The sequence below is a fragment of the Rousettus aegyptiacus genome, unplaced genomic scaffold, assembly GCF_014176215.1.
Source record: "Rousettus aegyptiacus isolate mRouAeg1 unplaced genomic scaffold, mRouAeg1.p scaffold_m13_p_3, whole genome shotgun sequence".
Lineage (NCBI taxonomy): Eukaryota > Metazoa > Chordata > Mammalia > Chiroptera > Pteropodidae > Rousettus > Rousettus aegyptiacus.
Window position 1 is genome coordinate 5,064,110 of NW_023416306.1, and position 18,832 is coordinate 5,082,941.

The 18,832-nt window shown below is 55.9% G+C and overlaps 1 protein-coding gene and 1 long non-coding RNA gene across 3 annotated transcripts in view; both read right to left on the minus strand.

Annotated features, from left to right (window-relative positions):
- PRRX2 (paired related homeobox 2) overlaps positions 1 to 4,424 on the minus strand; it is a 38,979-nt gene extending 34,555 nt beyond the window's left edge. Inside the window, exon 1 of the mRNA XM_016133805.2 lies at positions 3,966 to 4,424. Coding sequence (XP_015989291.2) covers positions 3,966 to 4,221 — 256 coding nt within the window. The 5' untranslated portion in view covers positions 4,222 to 4,424. The remainder of the gene's footprint in view (positions 1 to 3,965) is intronic.
- A 4,173-nt stretch (positions 4,425 to 8,597) lies between these two features.
- LOC107504592 lies at positions 8,598 to 12,735 on the minus strand. 2 transcript variants are annotated; one of them, XR_001595512.2, is made up of 5 exons: positions 12,629 to 12,735; positions 12,171 to 12,430; positions 11,551 to 11,647; positions 9,480 to 9,718; positions 8,598 to 8,708 (listed from the first exon to the last, which is right to left on the minus strand). It is a non-coding gene; the product is annotated as an uncharacterized LOC107504592 (long non-coding RNA). The 2 variants fall into 2 exon arrangements; XR_001595511.2 differs by having other exon boundaries at positions 9,480 to 10,830.
- Positions 12,736 to 18,832: the final 6,097 nt, after the last annotated feature.

Here is an 18,832-nt window from a genome sequence, read left to right on the forward strand (position 1 = left end):
CAGCCTTGAAGAAGGAGATTCTGACACACGCTATCACACGGATGAACCCTGAGGACATCACGCCAGACACAGGAGGATGAACACTGCATGACCTCCGGTGTGCGAGGTTCCCAGAGCAGATGAAGGCACAGAGGTGGGCAGGGACTCCAGTGGGCCAGGGGCTGGCGGAGGCGGATGGGGAGTTGGCGTTGAATGGGGGTGGAGTTTCAGTTTAGACAGATGAGAAAGTTCTGGAGATGGAGCGTGGGGGTGGCTGCACAGCAGCGCGCGCGCACCTAATGCCACAGAAATGTCCACTTAACGATGGTTAAATGGTAACTCTTACGTGAGCTGGATTTTACCACAATCAAAATGTTAAAAATTGAAGGCGAGTCTCCCGGTCTCGGGAACTCCGTGGTCCCTGCAGGCCTACCATCCAGACAGCCCTGCCCACCCATGACTGGCACGGGGGAGGGGCAGGTCCCACCCAAACCAGACTCGCCCTTGGCGTCCCGCCGCGGATGTGGCTCTGAGAACAACTCCATGAAGGGAGCCCAAACCCCCCGCCTGGGGCTCCGGTCCACCTCAGCTCAGCCTGTGCCCTCAGACTCCAAGTACCTGGCCATCTTGAATCTCCGGGAAGTGGACCAACGGCCGGGCTCTTCGGGGGGCCGGGCCTCACCCCACCTGGCTCCAGGGGCTTTGTTTATTTTTACAGCGAGTCCCCATCCTGGTTCCCGCCCGCCCTGCCCGCAGGAGGGAAGGCTTTCAAGAGAATCCCAGTTATTAATGTGGTTTCTCTTGTTGCAAGTCATCGCGAAGGCGGCGGCGGAGGGCTGGTTTTCCTAACGTGCTTGGCATAGCCGAGCCCCGGCGCAGACCTCAGCGTTTGACTTGGGAGGAACCCGAGACCCCGGTTCGCTCTGAGTCACCGGCGAAGCCACAGCCTTCCTTGGCCCGTTCCAGGGGAGCCTGGTCTGGGAACACCACTGGCAAGAATACGCTACATCTACTGGTGGCTTTGAGAAAACAAAAGAGTAAAAAAATATATGTTTTTAAAAATTTCGACCCTGCGAACGTGGCAGGTTGAAAACAGATCACTTTTTAACTCCTTAGCACCCCACTGACCCCTATTTTTCTAATAGGGAGTCACCCCTCTCTTTGGTGTGAGTAGTTTCCTTTGGACCCGGAAACAGCTCCAGAAACTGCAGGAAAAAAAACCACTTTCCAGCTTGTCTGAATCCTCAGGGGGGTGCACGGGCTTTGTGCGGGCCCAGGACTGGAGGACAAAGTCACAGCCCAGGACCCACGCGGGCTGGCCTGGGGTCCAGAGTCCCAGCGCCCCGAGGGTTGGTTTGGAAAGGGTCCAGGGATGCAGACTGGGCTCACCAGGATGAGGGTGTGAGACGTCCCTTTGGAGACATCAGGACTTGGGAAGGCACAGTCACCGGCAATGGAGGGGCACCCACTGGGAGAGGAAAAGGAGCAAGGACAGCCGGAAGCTGGCCCCTCCTCGTCCACCCTCCGACTGCAGGCGCAGACCCAGCTAGCCAGCCGGGGACTGTCACAGGCCTGGGGGCAGCCACAGGGTGCCCCACCCCGTTCCCGTGCCTCTCCTGGCAGCGGGCACCCCTGGAATGTGCCCAGCTGGCCTGGGGAGATGCTCGACTTACTACATAAAACATTTGGATTTCATGGACTAGCGATTTGTTTTCAAGCCGATGAATGATGTAGAATTACATTCTTTTAATTTTGCCAAGTAAGGACGTTAAAATAAAACAATATCCCGTTATTATCCCTATTTCATAAAAGAAAGGGTGTTTTAACACCAAAAATGACTAGGGAAGATGTAATCCCAGACGCAAGAGAATCCTTTAAACTTGAATTTGTAGCTCCCCGAACAACTCAGATTGTCTGGGTTTCCTTCAATTTGCAGAGGCCTGGAGAAAATGTCCCTGTGGGACCACGCGCCCCAGGACGGAGCTGGGAGGGGGTCCCAAGGCCAAGGTAGCAGTGAGCACCTGGCCGAGCCTGACCGGACTCTGCCTGTGGCCCCCGGCCCTTTGTTTCTGGGGGCAGACTGACTGTTGCCCTCGGCCCCGCCCCACCTGACCCCACACCCAATGTGTCCCCTGCCCTCAGCGCCTGAGTATTCCCAGTGTGCCAAAGTCCCTCCTTAGGAAAAGACCTGAAGGCCTTCTGGGCTCTCCTGGAGGATGGCCTGGCTCCAGGGGACTGCCGAAGAGGTCTACTGACCACCCCGGGTATCAGGGTGGTCCATAATCTTGTGTCCCCAGCTGACACCATCCGTTCTGGGACTCCCCAGAAAATGCCTCCATTTGCAGACCCTCTACGCTGTGTCCTGGAGAAGCAAGGCCTCCCGCTGTCCCCACAGCCAGGGGGCAGGGTGGACATGGGCACTCGTCCTCTGGCAAGACTTGAGTAGAACATTCCCCGCCTCCTTCCTTCTCTCCCTCTCCTGTGCCCCTCGTTTCTCCCCTCTGCTTCCTTCTCTTCCTTCTTTGCTTTACCTTGGATTTGCTCCTCCCTCTCCCCCACCCCCAGAAGCCCCTCATCCATCAGGGTGAAATCAGAGATCACCCCTCCGCCTTCAGGGGAGCCCAGCCCGGAGCCAGCTGCTCCTCCCATGAGACCTGAGATCCTGGAACAAACCGAGGCTGGCGGGGCTCCCCATCCCACATCAGAGGGCACCCCCTCTCACCCCCAGCCCAAACCAGGCACCTTCATCCTACTTTTTCATCGGGGACACCCCCAGCTCCCAGGGGTGGGTCTGCTTGCTTCGTGCTCACCACAGAGGGGGAAGAGACAGGTCAGTCTGCTGTGGCTGGTGGGCAGTGGACGCCACCGAGAGCGAGCCAGCAGTCACTGGGCACGTGTGGCACTAGCCGGGTGCTCTCCGTCCCCCCACACACACGTTCCCAGCAGAAGAGGCCGAAGTCCCCTCGGCTTTCCCTATACATCCTCTCATCCGAAAAACAGGCCGTGAAGCCAGCGGGGCTCCCCTGAGACCTAGAGGCTGGTGCAGGAAGTGGGGATCCCCAGGGGTGGGTGGGAAAGCTGCTGGAGTCTGGGGGGAGGCGACTCTTCAGAGGCCCAGCGCCTCCGGCAGGCCAGCCTGCACCCCAGAGCTAGGGAACTGAGCAGTGGTCTCAGACCACCCTGCTTCCTCTTCGGGGTGTGGGTGAGCTGCGGGGACTTGGGGGCCCCGTGAAACCGCCCAAGGCCGGACCTTTGCTTTATCTTCCTCTTCTGCTCTAGCTGCCTGCCTCCCCGCCCCCCCTTCTTACCAAGGGCTCAGGACCCCTCCAACCAGTGTAACTTTTTGAAAAAAGCCACTTGGGTGGGTTGTTTGTTTTTAAAGTCTCTTCCTGATGACCTTTAACCTTATCGGGAGAAGAGAGGCCTAGCTGGCTCTTCGGGGCGGGCCAGTCCACCTAGGAAGCTGCTGGGAGGGCAGACTGGGGGTGGGGGCAGGCCTCACACCGAAGCCAAGGAACCCAAGTCTTAAACACACCTCATGGCATCTGGGGCAGCGTCGCGGAGGGAGGGGGCAGAGTTTGAAACCAGCAGTGTGACTAGGTCGCGTTACCGCCCAGAAGCCTCAGTTTCCCCAAGCTGTATGATCACACTCACTTCCCAGGGGGTTTGCAAGTGAGGCCGCGAGGGCTGCTCTGGGGCTGGGCACAAAGGGAGCCCAGCCCCACCCCCGAGCCCGGCGCGCAGTTCCAACGACCCGAGGTGGCTCTGGCCAAAGGCCACCCCCCTCCCGGGCCGGCGGGGAGCTCTGGTCACCTCAGCCCGCTCCATCACGAGGACAGCCTCAGTGTGGCCGCTGGGCAGCCGGTCCCGCGGCGCCCCGCAGCCCAGCGCCCCGGGTCTTGGCCCGCCCGCGCCCGCCCCGCGCGCCCGGGACCCCGCGTCGCGTTCCCACGACCCGCGGGCCGCCCCGCCCGCCCCGCACTCACCGTCCTGCGGCGCCGCGTCGCTGCCGCTGCTGCCCCCGGACGGCTCCCGCGCCGCGCCCTCCCGCGCCTCGGCCCCTGCGGGGCGCGCCGCCAGCCGCCCCGCCGCCGCCACCTCCTCCAGGTCCAGGAGGTGGCTCACCGTGAAGTTCTTGCGCGCTTGGGCGCAGTCGCCGGGCCCCAGCGCGGGCGGCGGCGGCGGCGGTCCCGGGCCCAGCGCCGGCTTGTCCAGGGCGAAGGCGGCGGCCGCACTGTCCATGCCCGCGAGCCGCCGCGGGGTCGCCGGCCGCGTCGCCGGCGGGGTCGCAGCCAGCGCGCCCCGCCGCCGCGCGCTCTGCCCCGCTCTGGGTGTCTCCCGGCCCCGCGGCCGCCCGGCGCGCCTGGCGCCGACGTCGGGGAAGCCAACTTTCCTCCCTCCCCTCTGCCTCCTCGCTCTCTCCCAAGTTGCTAACACACGAGCGGCTCCGGCCACACGCCCCTTCTTGAAGCAAACCTCGCCCCGGCCTCTCCTCCTCCTCCTCCTCCCCGCCCCTCCGGCTGCGGGGAGGGAGGGGGTCCTGCCCGAGTCCCACTGCGGGCTGGGGGCGGGGAGAGGGGCTAGAAGAAGGGGTGTCGCCCTCCCCACGCACATTTTCAGGAGTGGGAAACTTCAGTGTTTCGATTCTTTTAAAGCCCCCGACAAGTGTCCGGGGAGGCGATAGTGGGGGGCATCAGCACGCTCCCTTCCGTTTACAAATTCCTCCCCCGGCGGCGCGGGGTTAAGCGACTCAGGGATGATCTGGAAGCCCCCAGCTCCGCCCTCACTCCCCCCTGCGCCCCAACAGCGTCCCCGCCCCACGGAGAGATTCCGAGGTTCGCTTCGCCCACTCCCCCTGGCCCGAGGTTCTCTCCCCGAGAAAGTCCTGCATTTCTCGAGCTTCTGGGGTGTGTGCACCCCCCTCACACACACATATACACACGTCCCCGAGCCCGCCTCCAGGTCGCCCTCCCCAAGGAAGATCAAGCTGGGAGGTAAGAGTGTCCCTCCAGAATTCCTAGAGGATAGACAGCCAGACGACAGCCAGACTGACAGATGGGTGACAGGCGAGGAGAGAGGCAGGCCCGAGTCTCTGCTCTTGCTTTTGTTTTTCGAGGAAAGCACAGAAAAGATGCCCCTGGTGGCGGAGCTGCGACGCTGAGCCCTCCAGATGCCGCAGACCTTTCCCCGGGATGGAGGTCGCTGAGCTGACCCGCGGTTCTCCGTTCCACCCCTCAGAGCCATCATGTCACAGCACCAAAATTAAGCTCACCGGAAGGCCTTCAGAATGTCCTTTCTGGGCTCCCGCAAAGAAAACCCGCCCTGCCTGCACCCCCGAAACCCTGCAGAGCAAGCAGCCTACGCTCTGCATGAATTGGTTTTTCCCAGAAAGGAATCACCCCCAAATGAGATTGAGGGTCCCCCACATGGTCTTAGCCATAGCGATCCATGGGGGTAAGTGGAAGGTCTCTGGATGACACGGTTCTTTGGCGAGCTGCCCCCTGAGGAATGTCCGTGAGAAAGGCTGACCAAAACAGGGGCAGCCTCCCTTCTCCCAGGGGATCGGCAGGAGCCCAGCCTGGGCACCAGGGGTCCCCAGCGCTGCCCACAGTGTGTGTGGCTGGACAACTTTTTGAGGGATGAGCAGGGTGGCTTCTGGGAGGGCCTTGGCCCTGGCGGAGCCCCCAGCAGGCCAAGATGGGGGGCTTGCCTGGGAGACACGCAGTCCAGCTTTCGGAATAGCTCCCGTGTGGGGAACCAGGTTCCAGACCCAGCTGTGTCATGTACTGTCGTGTGACCTCTTAACATGTCACCTTCCTTTTCTGAGCCCCAGCTTCTGCCTTGCAGAACAGCCCTAAAGAGGGACCTACCTCCTGGGCACGATGGGGGAGAGTTCCCAGAGGAAATCCCGAGCCTGTGGCCTAGAACACAGGGAAGGTACCATCAACAGAGTCCCGACATAGGAGCTGGAAAGGGCCCGAGAGATTATCTAGGTCCCATTCCCTTGGAAGACAGATGGGGAAACCGAGGCAGAAAAGAAGCGGCTCCTTCTAGAGCTGGGAGGACCACTGAAATCGTTTGGTCCAAGCCCGTTTGTTGTACAGATTGATAAAGGGAGGCCCAGAGCTGAGAAGTCAGGTGTTACGGTCGCTCGCTGAGACTAGTGGTCACAGTGGCTTCCTTCACCCACTCACACGTTCCTGCATCTCCGTGTGAAGGGGTAACATCCTGCTTCTCTGTAGTGTGATGATGCTCTGGCCTCCTGGGTTCAAATACAGACCTCGCACCTCCTGGCTCTGGGCCTCAGCAATCTGCTTAGCTTCTTTCTCAGTTGCCTAATCTGTAAAATGGGCCGTTAGGAGGTTTAAGTGAGTCGCTACATGGCACTTGGTACTCAGTGAGCACTCTATCACTGTTAATTATTATTTTTTTGAAACATCTATTTCCAAGAAGCAGTGCAGGGTGATGACAGCAAACTGGACTCTGGAGCTGGGGCGATGGGTTTGAATCATTTCACTGCCATTTACTAGCTGTGTGGCGTTGGAGGGGTCACTCGCTGGTCCTCTCTGTATCTGACCTATCATCTCTACAACAGGGATAGCAAAGGAATCGATCCAAGAGGATGCTCGTGAACTTGGCATTATTATTATCGTCGTTGTTATCAAGTTGTTACTCCCCTTGCCAATCCCAGGGCTGGGGGCTGGGGGCTGGGGTGGTACAGGGATGGCAGAGGGGGTGGGGTGAGAAGCGGGGAGCTATACCGAAGCTCAGTGGTTGAGCAAGAGCTTCTGGCCTCAGCCTGGGAATGCACCGAGGAAACTCCAGTTAACCCAGGGAGACAGGACTCACGACCCCAAAGGGAACCAGCAAAAAAAAATAAATAAATAACTTCCACAGTCATTTAGATAAACCCTGAGATGCTAACCCCAAGTGCGGATCAGGGGATAATAGGATCCCAGTTTGGAACCTCTGAGTTCAACAAATGTTTATGGAACCAGGGCCTGGAGGAGCTGAGGAGCAGGGAGCACTCTGCTCCCCAGAGACGATGCCATGGAGAAGGAGTGGATGGACCCTGGATTAGTGGCTCTGTTGGGTTGGATCCTGGGTCTCATCATGAGTGAAGATGCATATTTGCCCCAGTCTCAAAAGATCACGTGCTTTAAAAAAATCAAAACAAAATAAAATAAATATTTAACTTTTCTTATTACAGAAGAATATGCTTATTGTGTGGGTTTTAGAAAACAGAAAAATTAAGAAAAGAAAAATCACATAAATCTCACTTTCAAAGATTTCTGACACACAATAGGTATTCCATACACTTTTTAAAAGTTGCTTTAATGACAGAGATTGGAGATAATCATCTATTTATTCAATATTGAAGATCTAGAAAACACAAGAAAAAAGGACTTTTAGAGTATATCTTTCTTGCTTATACCTATATTCTAGATAAATGGAGATAGCCATGTATATTATAAAAGCTGAACTACGTTGTACCGACTCCTTATTAACTTACTTACTATGTCATTATTAGCCTTGTCCACCGCTGTTTTTAATGAAAGCCTAATGATATATTATTCACTATTGCTATACATCCATAGTTATTCTCTTGATAATAAATACCTAGAAATAGGATATCTGGATGTGGTAGGCAGATAATTGCCTGCCAAAGATGTCCACATCACAATCCCTAGAACCTGTGAATAAGGCAAAGCAGAATTATGTAGCAGATGGAATTAAGGTTGCCTATAGGCGACCTTAAGAATGGGAGATCATTTTACATGATATGGGTGGGCCCAATGTAAATCACAAGCATCCTTAAGTCCTTAAAGGTGGAAGAGAGGTAGGCCTGTCAGTGTCCGAGTGATGCGAGGTGAGAAAGACTCAACTGGCCTGTTGCTGGCTTTGAAGATGGAGGAAGGCAGCCAGGAAGTTAAAAATTGGGGCAGCCTCTAGTATCTGGAAAAGGCAAGAAAACAGATTATTCACTAGAGCCTCCAGAAAAAATCGCAGCCTGCAAACTCCTTGATTTTAGCCCAAGACTTCTGATCTCTAGAACAGTAAGATAATAAGTCTGTATTGTTTTGAAACACTTCGTGATAATCTATTACACCAACAAATAGAAAACCAACCCACTGGGTCAGAGAGTCAAATGACATTGCCAAAGAGCCTCTGGAAACATTGTACTCACTTCTACCCCTGGCGGTGTCTCCACCTCCTTGTTGGCAGTGAGCTGTTTTGTTTGTTTGTTTACTTATTTCTGACAGCGTTTTTATGGTTTTATTTAACACGAGTAGAAGTCCACTTGACAGTGCACACGAGCAGTCTATTTGCTTCCGTCGCCACGCAGATTGGTGACTCTGATGGCCGGCTGGCTGCTCTTTCCACAGCTTTGCAGTTCTTGGAAGAAATACTGTGGAAACATTGAGAGCAGGCTCACACCACGAGATTTGTTGCACATCAGCAACATTGTTACTTCCTGCTCCTTGACACTGAGGACTAGGAACTTCCGGAAGTCAATGGGGAGCATGTGTTTCCTTTTCTTATTGCTCCTGTAACCACAGTGAGGCATCAAGAACTGGCTCTTGAATCTTCTCTGCATCCTGTCGTCGGTGCCTCTGGGTTTCTGCCAGTTATGCTTAATTTTGAACTTCTTGGTTCTCTTCGTGATGACCTTGGGCTTCATGAGGGGTCCGAGGGCGACACGATGCTGAATAGCAGATGTTTGCCATCTCGGTAGGCGGTGTTGAGGAAGAGAGGTAATAACACTTAATTTTAAGTTTCGAAAGACATCTCTTTGTTTTAAACGGCATACCTTGAATTATGGCCGAAGGTCAATATTTTTGGTATTTAATGGCCACTCGCGTTTCTTATTTGTAAAAGTCCGTTCATATTCACTACCCATTTTTCTACTGGGATGGTTTTCTATTTTTTATGGAGTTATATTAGTGTCATTGTTTAGCCATTACAGCCTCTGTGAGACACTTGACTGTCAATCACTCAAGGACCAGGCCCATTTCACAGATGGGGAAACGGAGGCCGAGGATGACATGGAATCATGCAGTGTCTCTGATTCACCTGATCGGGCCCCATGGCCACATATCCAAGACCCTCTTTTGGAGGAGAGAGTTTAGCAGGGGCAGCACACAGAGGTACATGAGCTAAACTGTGTTCACTACTGCATGTCTGGGGAATAATAAATGCCGCAGGCCAATGTGACTCATACGTGACCAGGCGTGACCGTGACAGATCACAGGGTTCTGTAAATATTGTGTCAGGCTGTGATCACAGCAGGGCTCCCTGCTCATCCCAGAGCCCAGTCCACCCCGTGGGAAGTGGAGCTGAGCCCAACGGGACAGGACATCTGTCTCTCTCTCTCCCTCAGCCCAAGCTTTTCCAAGCCTCAGTTTCCTGCCCGAGGATCTCCCAGCCAGGATGTCCTAGTTCTCAGCTCTTGGCAAGAGTTGAAATATTATACCCCTCGAAAAATGTTTCTGTCTTACCTGCAAGTCTAAAGATGAAGGTATGCTCCATAGTGGCAGGGGTTCATGTTTAATGAGACTTATTATAAGCCAGGCGACATACTGGACCACGCTGTCTCACAGCATCTTCACAATTACAGACTCAGAGAGCCTTCAGCTGTGTCCTGGTAAGTTTGTGAGGCTCCTAACCATCATGCCAAGTTTGTCCATGAGAATTTAGGGCTAGGAAGTTATCGATTTCTCTTGAAGACTTGCAATCTCTCCATTAAAAAAAAAAAAAGAACCAAATAATGAGACTTGAACATTTCCCTTTTTGCCTTGGCTACCAGGAACCCCAGAGCTAATGTTAAGACATAATCATAACAACTCTATCTGTCCAGCTGGCAAGTCAGTGTATTAGCTTCTCTTTTCTTCTCCTTTCATGTGAACTTTTCGTTTCTCTGTTTCTGTTTTAAATCTTTTCGATGCAGTGGCCCTGTATTCGAAACTCTCTAGCAGTGTGACATTGATCAAGTCACTTAACCTCTCTGGGTTTTAGTTTCCTCACCTGTAAATTGGAGACACCTATCTCACAGGATGGTTGTGAGAATCAAATTATGTGATCTGTATGTATAAAAATCCTTGCATGAGCCCGACACATGGAATATATTCAATGAGTGTGAAAGGCTTTGATGAACCTGGAGCAGAGAAAACCTGTCCTCACTGGGACGACTTGGCTGGATTTAAGGTCAACCCCACTGTGGACCTGATGTGTGACTTTGGGCCACGAGCTTCCCTCTCTGAGCCTGTTCTATCCTTTCCACCCTTGTGTCGCAGAGCCTACACAGAAGGAGAAGTGATGTAGGCCATGAACTGGCACATAGTAGGGCTCCATACACAGGTGTTCCAACAGTGAATTGCCGGTCGAATGGCTGGTGATCAGATTCCCCGTTGCCAGGAAACACCCAGCCAGTGTGACAGACGGGGCCTGGGCTGGTGCCAAGGTAGCATGAAGGTGAGCCTGGGGTTGCAAGGACCAGGCAGGGCTGGGAGAGTCCTGGATCTGGATCTGAGCCAAACGACAAGCTCCTGTTGAGTACCTACTATGGGCGGGGCTCCCAGCAAGCAGAGCTTGGTGTCCGTGTTACACAGACACGTGGTGCCTCCTCTGTTGCCCTCAGGGATGTGAGGGCTTTGCTGAGAGGTGGTCCTGAAGGACTCATTCCACGGAGAGCACTTCCTGTGTGCTGAGGCACTCTGGGTGAGCGCCAGGCCATTCGCCCTGGTGGGACTCTCCGTGGAGGCTCTGTGGTCCAGCCATTGCACCCTGAACGCCAAAGACGGGACTCGGAAGGGCTGTGGGCTTTGGGATCCTGGGACTGACGTGACCTCCCTATTACAAGTGGAGAAACTGAGGCTCAGAGGACCAATCCCACGTCTGGGACCTTCCCCCACGCTGTAGCTCTCTGGAAGTCTCCCCTGGGGACTGTCCTACCCACACCAGCCCAGCCCTCTCTGGGAGTCAGACGAAAGATGTAGGGGATGAGGGCGCTGACCTGGAGCATGGCCTAGGGGAGGTCTTAGGCCCAGCCCTTGCCCCTATGGGGCCTGCGACATCTTCCCGTGGCTCCTTGGTGGTGAGTGGAATGGGACTGTGCCCTGTCATGCATGGGGTGGGCGGCGGGGGAGGAGCACATGCATTAATGGGGTCACAGTGACTGAGGACGAGGCAGGGCTGAGGGACAGGGCAAGGCCTCCAGCTCACCGGCTTAACTGGGGATGTAGTAGTTATTATTATTTATAACTGGCTCTTGAACCCGCGCCAGGAGAGTGTGTTCACAGCCTGCGCAGTCCAGGCAGGCGTTAAATAATTAAACCAGGGGCCTAATCGGGCGGTGAAACTCCCCCTGGCCCCCCGCTTCCTCGGTTCGCTGATTGCTGATATTTTGGGGGTGAAATATGACCATTTTTATGATCAAAGAGATCAGAGTTCCAAAGGAAAGAAACGGGGGAAAAAAAAAAAGGAAGGGGAGGGGGTGGGCTCTTCCAGTTTTCTTTTCCTCCGCCTTAGCGGTCTGGTAAAGTTTCTTTAGACATGCAAAGATTTACACACCTTTCTGCAGGGAGCCTTAAATTACTCCCGATTCCTCACACGTGAAACAGTAAGTCATTGAGAAATGAACAGGCCTCCCCGTAACCGCTCCGGCGGCCTTTGAGAAAGAGAAGGTCTAATGACTTTTTTTTGAAGTGGAGGTCAAGGTTTTTTAAATAAAACAATCTGTGTTAATGCAATTTCCTTTTTAGCTGTAGCATTGGATTTTTTTTTTTTCGGTTCTTTTTTTTTCTTTCTTTTTTTTTTTTTTTTGGAAACAGGAGGCAGAGGTGGAGAAGGGCATCCTTTTTCTACCGCCAGACAACACGTCCCTAATGAGATACATTTATTTAAAACTCTGTATATCATCGCCCTGGCAGGGCCTCCAGGAGGGACCCCGCGTCGCCCTCCGGGTTTGTTTCGGATTAGCGGGCGTGCGGACGGCCCGGCCCATCGTCTGGCTGGCTCTCGCTGCCCCTGGCCTCCCTGCGGCCTCCCTGAGTGCCGCCCTGACAATCGCGCTTTGTGCCCTCACCCCATCCCATCACTCGGATCTTAGCACAGCCCTGAAGCCTCTGGTTCTCACGCTTCCGCCCACCTCGTCTGCCTCCCGGCTCAGGGCATTCCTAGCATCTACCTACCTGGTCCCCGGCCCGCAGCACACGTCACATCCACCTATGGCTGTGGCCGCCATCGCCATCATTGCGGGGGCCTCAGACCTAACTCAGAGCCCGAGGACGCGGCCCGGGCTGTTTCCTCCTACTCTCCTCCAGCTCACGAGCCGGCTGCACCTGAATGCAGGGCTTAGCACCTCTGTCCATATGTTTTCAGTGAGCGTCTTCACAGGGCCGGGCCCAGGCTGCAGAACGAGGGACAGAGCAGTGACTCAGACAGCTCGGTCCTGCAGAGAAGTCGATTAGCCAATTTCCACAGAGAAGTAAGCAGCGAGGGGCAGTGGGCTGGGGGAGGTGTATCACGGAGGGCTTCCCTAAGGCAGGGGCATTAAGCGAGATTTAGCAGGTGGCAGGGGGTGGGGTCTAGAGGCAGCCAGGTGGGAGACCCAGCATGTGCAAAGGAGCCATAGAGCCTCCAGCCTTACCTGTCCCAAGGGGCTGGGGTCCTGCAGGAGCCTCATTTTTCCTCTCACTGTGCCTCGCTTTCCCCTCCCTACAGAGACCTTAAACTGCTTTTTTAAACTGCTCTGCATGCCCCAAAGTCATGAGACATCCTTTCCACAAATGTGTACCTTGCTCCTTGCTGAGCCAGCTGTGGGCTGGGCCTGAGGCTACACTGGGGACCAGGCTGGAGCTGGTTCCTGCCCTTGGGGCTCACTGCTGGCAGAGGAAGTGAAGAAAGATGTTAAACTCAGGGGTGGACTTCAGCCTTCCCCAGGGCTGTCTAGGAAGGGCCCCCAAGCTGTGCGGGCTGGAGGGCAGGTGCTGGGTTTTAGGGGAGGGTGAGAGTTACTCCAGCGGTTGTCTGCGCAGAGTAGAAACTGTTTTTCCCCTGCAGCCCTGGCTGGCAGGAACCTTGGAGCCTCGTTGGGCCCTTGGGCGAGCGGTGAGCTTGGAGACCAGGAGCAGGATCACTAACGTGCAGGAAACTCGCTGAAAGGGTGGACTAAGTCAGTGTCTCTGGCTCAGCCATGGGGGTCAAGGCGGGGACGTCGTTCATCCACTCCCAGGCCCATGAGCACCCACTCCGGCCCGGCTCAGGGCTGGGGACTGGGACCTGGGGCCGGGAGGGTCCCGCCGCACAGGGCAAGAGAGACCCATGTCTCTGTCCCCACCCTGTTTCTCAGCCAATGGCTGTCCAGACATAGGACCTACTTTAACCACCTCCAACTGCCCGGGCCAGGTCAGCCTGTCTCAGTTCCCACAAGGACTCGGCACCTCCTGGGCCTGCTGGGAGCTTCCTGCTCGGAGTCCACACTGCTGCCGCGGGGCGACTAGCTCGGTGCCTGGCGCCCGAGAGCACGTGATAAAGAGCTGCCACGTGAAGTAACGGCAATCACAGTGACCCGGTTTGCATGTCTAGACAGCATCTAGACAGGCTTGGGATCGAACCCTAGCACTGTCATTCATGGGCTGTGTGACCTTGGGCAAGTTGCTTCACTTCTCGACTGTAAACGGGGCTGATAACAGTATCTTCCCCTTAGGGGCGTCGAGAAGATTCACCCCACGACGTGTGTTTCCAGCAGGGCTGGGCCTTATAATAAATGCTGGTGACCCATGAACTCTTAGCCGGGTGCGTCGATTTCTGGAATCCTCTGGGACTTACTCTCACGCTCTGCAAAGTGGGCCTTCATCTCTCGTCACGGCTGAAACCTCCACAGCCAATCCCCAGGGCACGGCCTGGCCACGCCCCCCGTCTTCTTCCCAGGCTCTCCGTCCGGCCGGTCCGCCGCGGTGTGTCTCGGTATCCGTCTTCTTCCATTTCTGCTCTTCCGCCTCCGTCTGTGTCTCCGCCGGGGTTTTACATGTTGGTCTTTCTCTGTCTCTGTCTGCCAGGAATTCTCTCCCAGAGGAACCAACACTCCAGGGCTCTACCGTGTTCCCTTTTACAGCAGTGAGATGGGAAGAGGGAGGGAGAGAGGGAGAGAGAGAGGAGGGAAGAAATCAAAGCCCACATATTGGTTCCAGATGTGGCTCTCTCTCACAGCCCTCTCCAGCAATTTAATTAAATTCCCCCAGACAGCCAGGAGGGTTTCTTAATGATCAAATTTCCCGGCTCCCCTCCTCAAATGGGCCCACTCTGTCTCCCTGACGGATGGCCGACGGGGTTCTTCCTGCCGTCAGCTTTGCCAACCGAGGCAGTGGGGGTGTGCGGTGGGGGGCTTCCCGGGGAGCACAAAGGACCCTGCCCTGCAACTACCTCCCTCTGTCCTCCCTCCTTCCCCAGGGAACCTGAGCCCTTCCAGCCCTCCCTTGGCAGAGCCCAACTGGGCTTAGCTGCAGTGGCTGGAGGGGGCCCAGTGAGCCCCTCCCCTGAGCTCTGCCTCTGGGCTTGCCTGCCAGGGACTGATGCCAGGTGGGTGCCAGCGGGGGCCAGACAGGGGGTTATTCGCTGGGATCAGGATTCTGGGCTCACACAGCAGCCGGACATGGGGCAGGCGCAGACCTTCTCATCCCCCACCCATTCAACAGCCAGATATATCAAGGCTCAGACAGGGTAAGACCTGAGCCCAGGTCACACGGATCTGCTTGCCAGGGATGGGAGAGGCAGAGGCCGGCTGACCAGCAATTAGGAGGCGAGGCTCTGCCAGGAAGAGGCCGGGCATGATTTCTGGAGACAGTTCCTCCATATTCTGGAATGGGAAAGAACCTAATCTAGGGGAGCCCCAAAGCCGCCATCTTCTTGTGCAGATGGTGTAGTGAGGGTGATAGAGCCCCAAACCAGGACCTGGGCCTGGCTTCCCCCCACCTTGGGGTGAGGGGTCTGAGGGGCTCTGCAGAGACCAGTGTTGGACCAATTCATATATTGAAGGCCGCCCCCAATGGGCTGGTATGAGGAGGTTGAGAAGTGCATAGGGCAGACGAGGGTATGAGAGTCAGGCCCCCACAATGGGATTTGTGCCCTTATAAGAAGAAGAAGGGACCAGAGCCCGCCCTCTTGGGCCTGGGTACAGGAAGAGGTCACGTGAACACACAGAGAGATGGAGTCTGCCTACAAGCCAAAAGAAGAGGCCTCGGAATGCAATTTGCCTTGCAGCACCTCGACCTTGACCGTCCCAGCCTCCAGAATGGTGGGTAATAAAGGTCGGTCGTTTAAGCCACCCAGTATTTGATCATGCGTCATGGGAGCCCAAGAGGGATGAAACAGGCGCTCAGCACCTTCTCGCCCTATGCCCTGGGCTTCTGGAGGCCCTGAGGTCTCACCCCGCCCAGAAGGGACTGGAGGTCAGGCAGGGCTTCTGACGTGGGCACAAAGGGACGGCAGAGAAAAGGAGGTCCCTCGGCAGTCCGTCTAGGAGTTGTACCAGGGGTTAGCCCGGCTCATCGCCGGCTCTCACAGGCCCTACGCCACAGCCAGGCACCAGGGCCTGGTATGGGGCAGGGGACGGGTGTCAGGGAGCCAGGGGCTCTGGCCGGCAAGGGCAGGTTTCCCGCAGGGCCACGAGGTGGGGCAGAAGCAGGGCAGGCCGCAGGGAGCAAAGAGGTCCCTGGGGCTTGCGTCCCGTAAGTGTCTAAGTCCCCGAAGCGCCCTTGAGTGCTTCTCAGGAGAGCAAACAGGACGAGGGAAGACACCGGAAGGCCGTCCGCTGGCCCCGCCGGCGTCCTGCCGTCTGCTCCTGTTCCCTCGGTTCCCCACAGAGGGCCGGGCCTCTGGGAGAGGGGCCTCGGGGCCCTGCCCCTCAGCGCGGGGACTGTGGCCAAACAGGGCCAAGCAGGCTGGGCCCCTGGTCCGTGACACGCTGGGGTCATGAGGGTTGGAGGTCAAGGTGGGGAGGCCTGAGGAGAGGTACAGACAGGAGGAAGCCTAGGGGCGGCAATTCCCCGATCACACTGCAGATGCCTGGCCCGCCGCCTCTGCGCCCCGGTGCGCCCGGGACCTGCCAGGGCTCAGGCTGCAGGCCCCGCACGCAGGGGGACGAGCGGGGCGCCCCGTGGCAGGCTGCGTGCTCTCCAAAGGTCTCGCTTCATGGAAGCGCCATCAAATGAAAAGAAAGAGAAATTAAAAGGGGGCCTTTCACCCGAATTCTCTCCCGAGGGCCCCATAAAGGACAGACCTGGCTGCTGGCAGCCCCTCCCGGGCAGAGGGACCTGCAGAGGGTGAAGCGGCTGAGATGTGGCCGGGGACGCCACCCTTTGCAGGAGCTACGCGCCCTGGGCTTGTGCGAGAGAGCGCGTGTGTCTGTGAGTGTGCGTGTGAGAGAGTGGAGGAGACGCTACACGTGGGTGAGTGTTTAAGAGCATAACAGTGCGTGAGAGTGTGGTTATGTCTGGTGAGTGTGAATATAGGTGTGCAAAGTATGTGAGAGTGGAAGAGTGAGTGTGAGAGACAGGCGTGTGCGCGTTGCGGGGGAGTGTGTGAGAATGAGTCTATGGTGTGCATATATGTGGGTGTATGTGAGCATGTGTGAGACAGTGTGAATGTGTGAGCTAGACTGTGTGCGTGTGAGAGTGAGTGTGCAAGGGAGTGACGGGGCAAGAAGTAGTGTCCTGAGACGGGGCTCCCGGGAGAAGTTAAGAGCCAGGCTCTGGGTTCGACTCCCACCCGGGCCCCTCACTAGCTCCCTGACCTCGAGTTGGTCAGTTATCTGTCTGAGCCTCAGTTTCCTGGACTATGACGTGGAAATCCTGCTGGTACTTCCTTACTGGGGTGTTATGACGAGTCCATGAATGACATGATGCGTGTTAAGCTTCTAATCTAATCCACGGGCCGTAGGACACAGTTACCCAAAGGCCGCTGTCATTGTCAATGTCATTCATACAGTCAGGCTGGGCCCTACAGTAACCCAGAGGACCGGGGAGAGAGGCGAAGCATGCACCGGTGCAGGCTGGGAGGGCCTGGGGGAGGGGAGCTGCGTGCGGAAGAGACGTCACTCGATGGCGTTGGGAGGAGAAAGGGTTTGGTGGCCAGACTGGCGCCTGGCCCAGGTGCTCGTGACCTCACCCTCAACTGTAGGTATAAGAGGCACGTTCAGAGCCTGATTCTCTGCCTCTGGCTGATTTAGCGTTTTGAGTCTCAGGTGAGATATATTCATTGGTAAAAAGGTAGAAAATACGTAGAAGCACAAAGAAGATGACAGTTCCCTGGATCCCAGGACCCAGAAACAACCAGCGTTAACATCTCAGCTTGGGGGCATCGAGAATCATCCACATCCACATGCTTACGCGCACACGCACACATGCTAAGCTTCGCCTCAATGTGAGCCTACTATACCTACTATTCTGCAACTTGCTTGTCGAACTGCCGGAGGTCAGAGCTTCGCACACGGTCAGTCCTACATGTCAGCTATTGTCACTGTTGGTGTTAGGCAGCCGGAGAGGCTAAACTCCTCTCCTGTGTCTGTTGACAGTTTGCATCCTTTGGGACTCACCTGTGCATGTCCCTTGCCCATTTTTCTATTAGCGTTTTTTGCTTTCTTGTTGGTTTTTAACAATTCTTTATATATTCAGGTTGTACCCTTCTCTGTACATTAGATAGTCGAATGACTCTTAAACTCCCTGGTTGGGGGGGGGGGGGGTTGGGTAGGAAACAGGGACAGACCCTGCCGGGATGTGAGTGCTGGGTGTTTGGCCCCAGAACCCCCAACTTGCTGAGGAACCCCAGAGGTGAGCAGCAGAAAGTGGCTAAGCTGTCAGGGCAGTGAGGGGCAGTGGTGAGAAAAGAAAAAAGAAGGTTTGGAGCGACCGAGGCTTAATGGGAGGCAGATGGAGGAAACAAGGTTGCTCCTGCTGACAGGAGGGAGGTCAGGGGCCACGGAGCTTTCCAAAGATAGGCGCCGGGGCGACAGGCAGGCGGCAGGGCCTGGCTCCAGCGCGTGGTGCCCAAGGGCTGTGACAGAGCAGGGGTCAAGTCCCCCCTCCCGCATGTCCAGACCCTCTCGGGCCCAGAGCCAGAGGAGCTGCAGGGCACTCCACTCTCAGAGGCCAGATATGTGACAGAGCCCCCCAGACCTGGCTGCATGACATTGGACAAGCCTCTCTCCAAGCCTCAGTGTCCTTGTTTGTAAAACGGTGTGTCATGCCATCGCCTCCTTCATAGGATTTATTGAGATGAGTATGTCAAGCGTTTAGTGCAGTGCCTGGCACATCAAAAGGGCTCAGTAAAATACAAGTTAACTCATATCGTTACTGTGCCGGTCAGAGGACAATTCTAGTTTTCTTGTTGGCAGAGCTCTTCATTGCCTTCAAGACTGTCAGAGCTGAAGGGCCTTCATGTTACAGGTGAGGAAACGGAGGCCCAGAGACCACAAGGATCACGCCTGGTGCCACCTATTACAATGGCTTTAACTGAGTCCTCCAAAAAGATATGTTTAAGTCCTAGCCCCGGGTACCTATGACTCCGACCTTATTTGTAAATAGGGTTTTTTGCAAATGTAATCAAGTTAAGAAGGGGTCATACTGGCTTAGGGTGGGCTCTATATCCAATGACTGGTATCATTTAGAAAGGAGAGGGAATCTGGGACAGAGACAGAGACAGGGAGGAAGGCCACGTGGAGGCAGAGGGAGGCAGAGATTGGAGCGAGGCTGCCTCAAGCCGAGGAATGCCTAGGACTGCCAGGAGCTGGGAGAAACAGAAAGGATTCCACTCCAGAGGATTTGGAGGAAGCCGGGCCCTACCAACCCCTTGATTT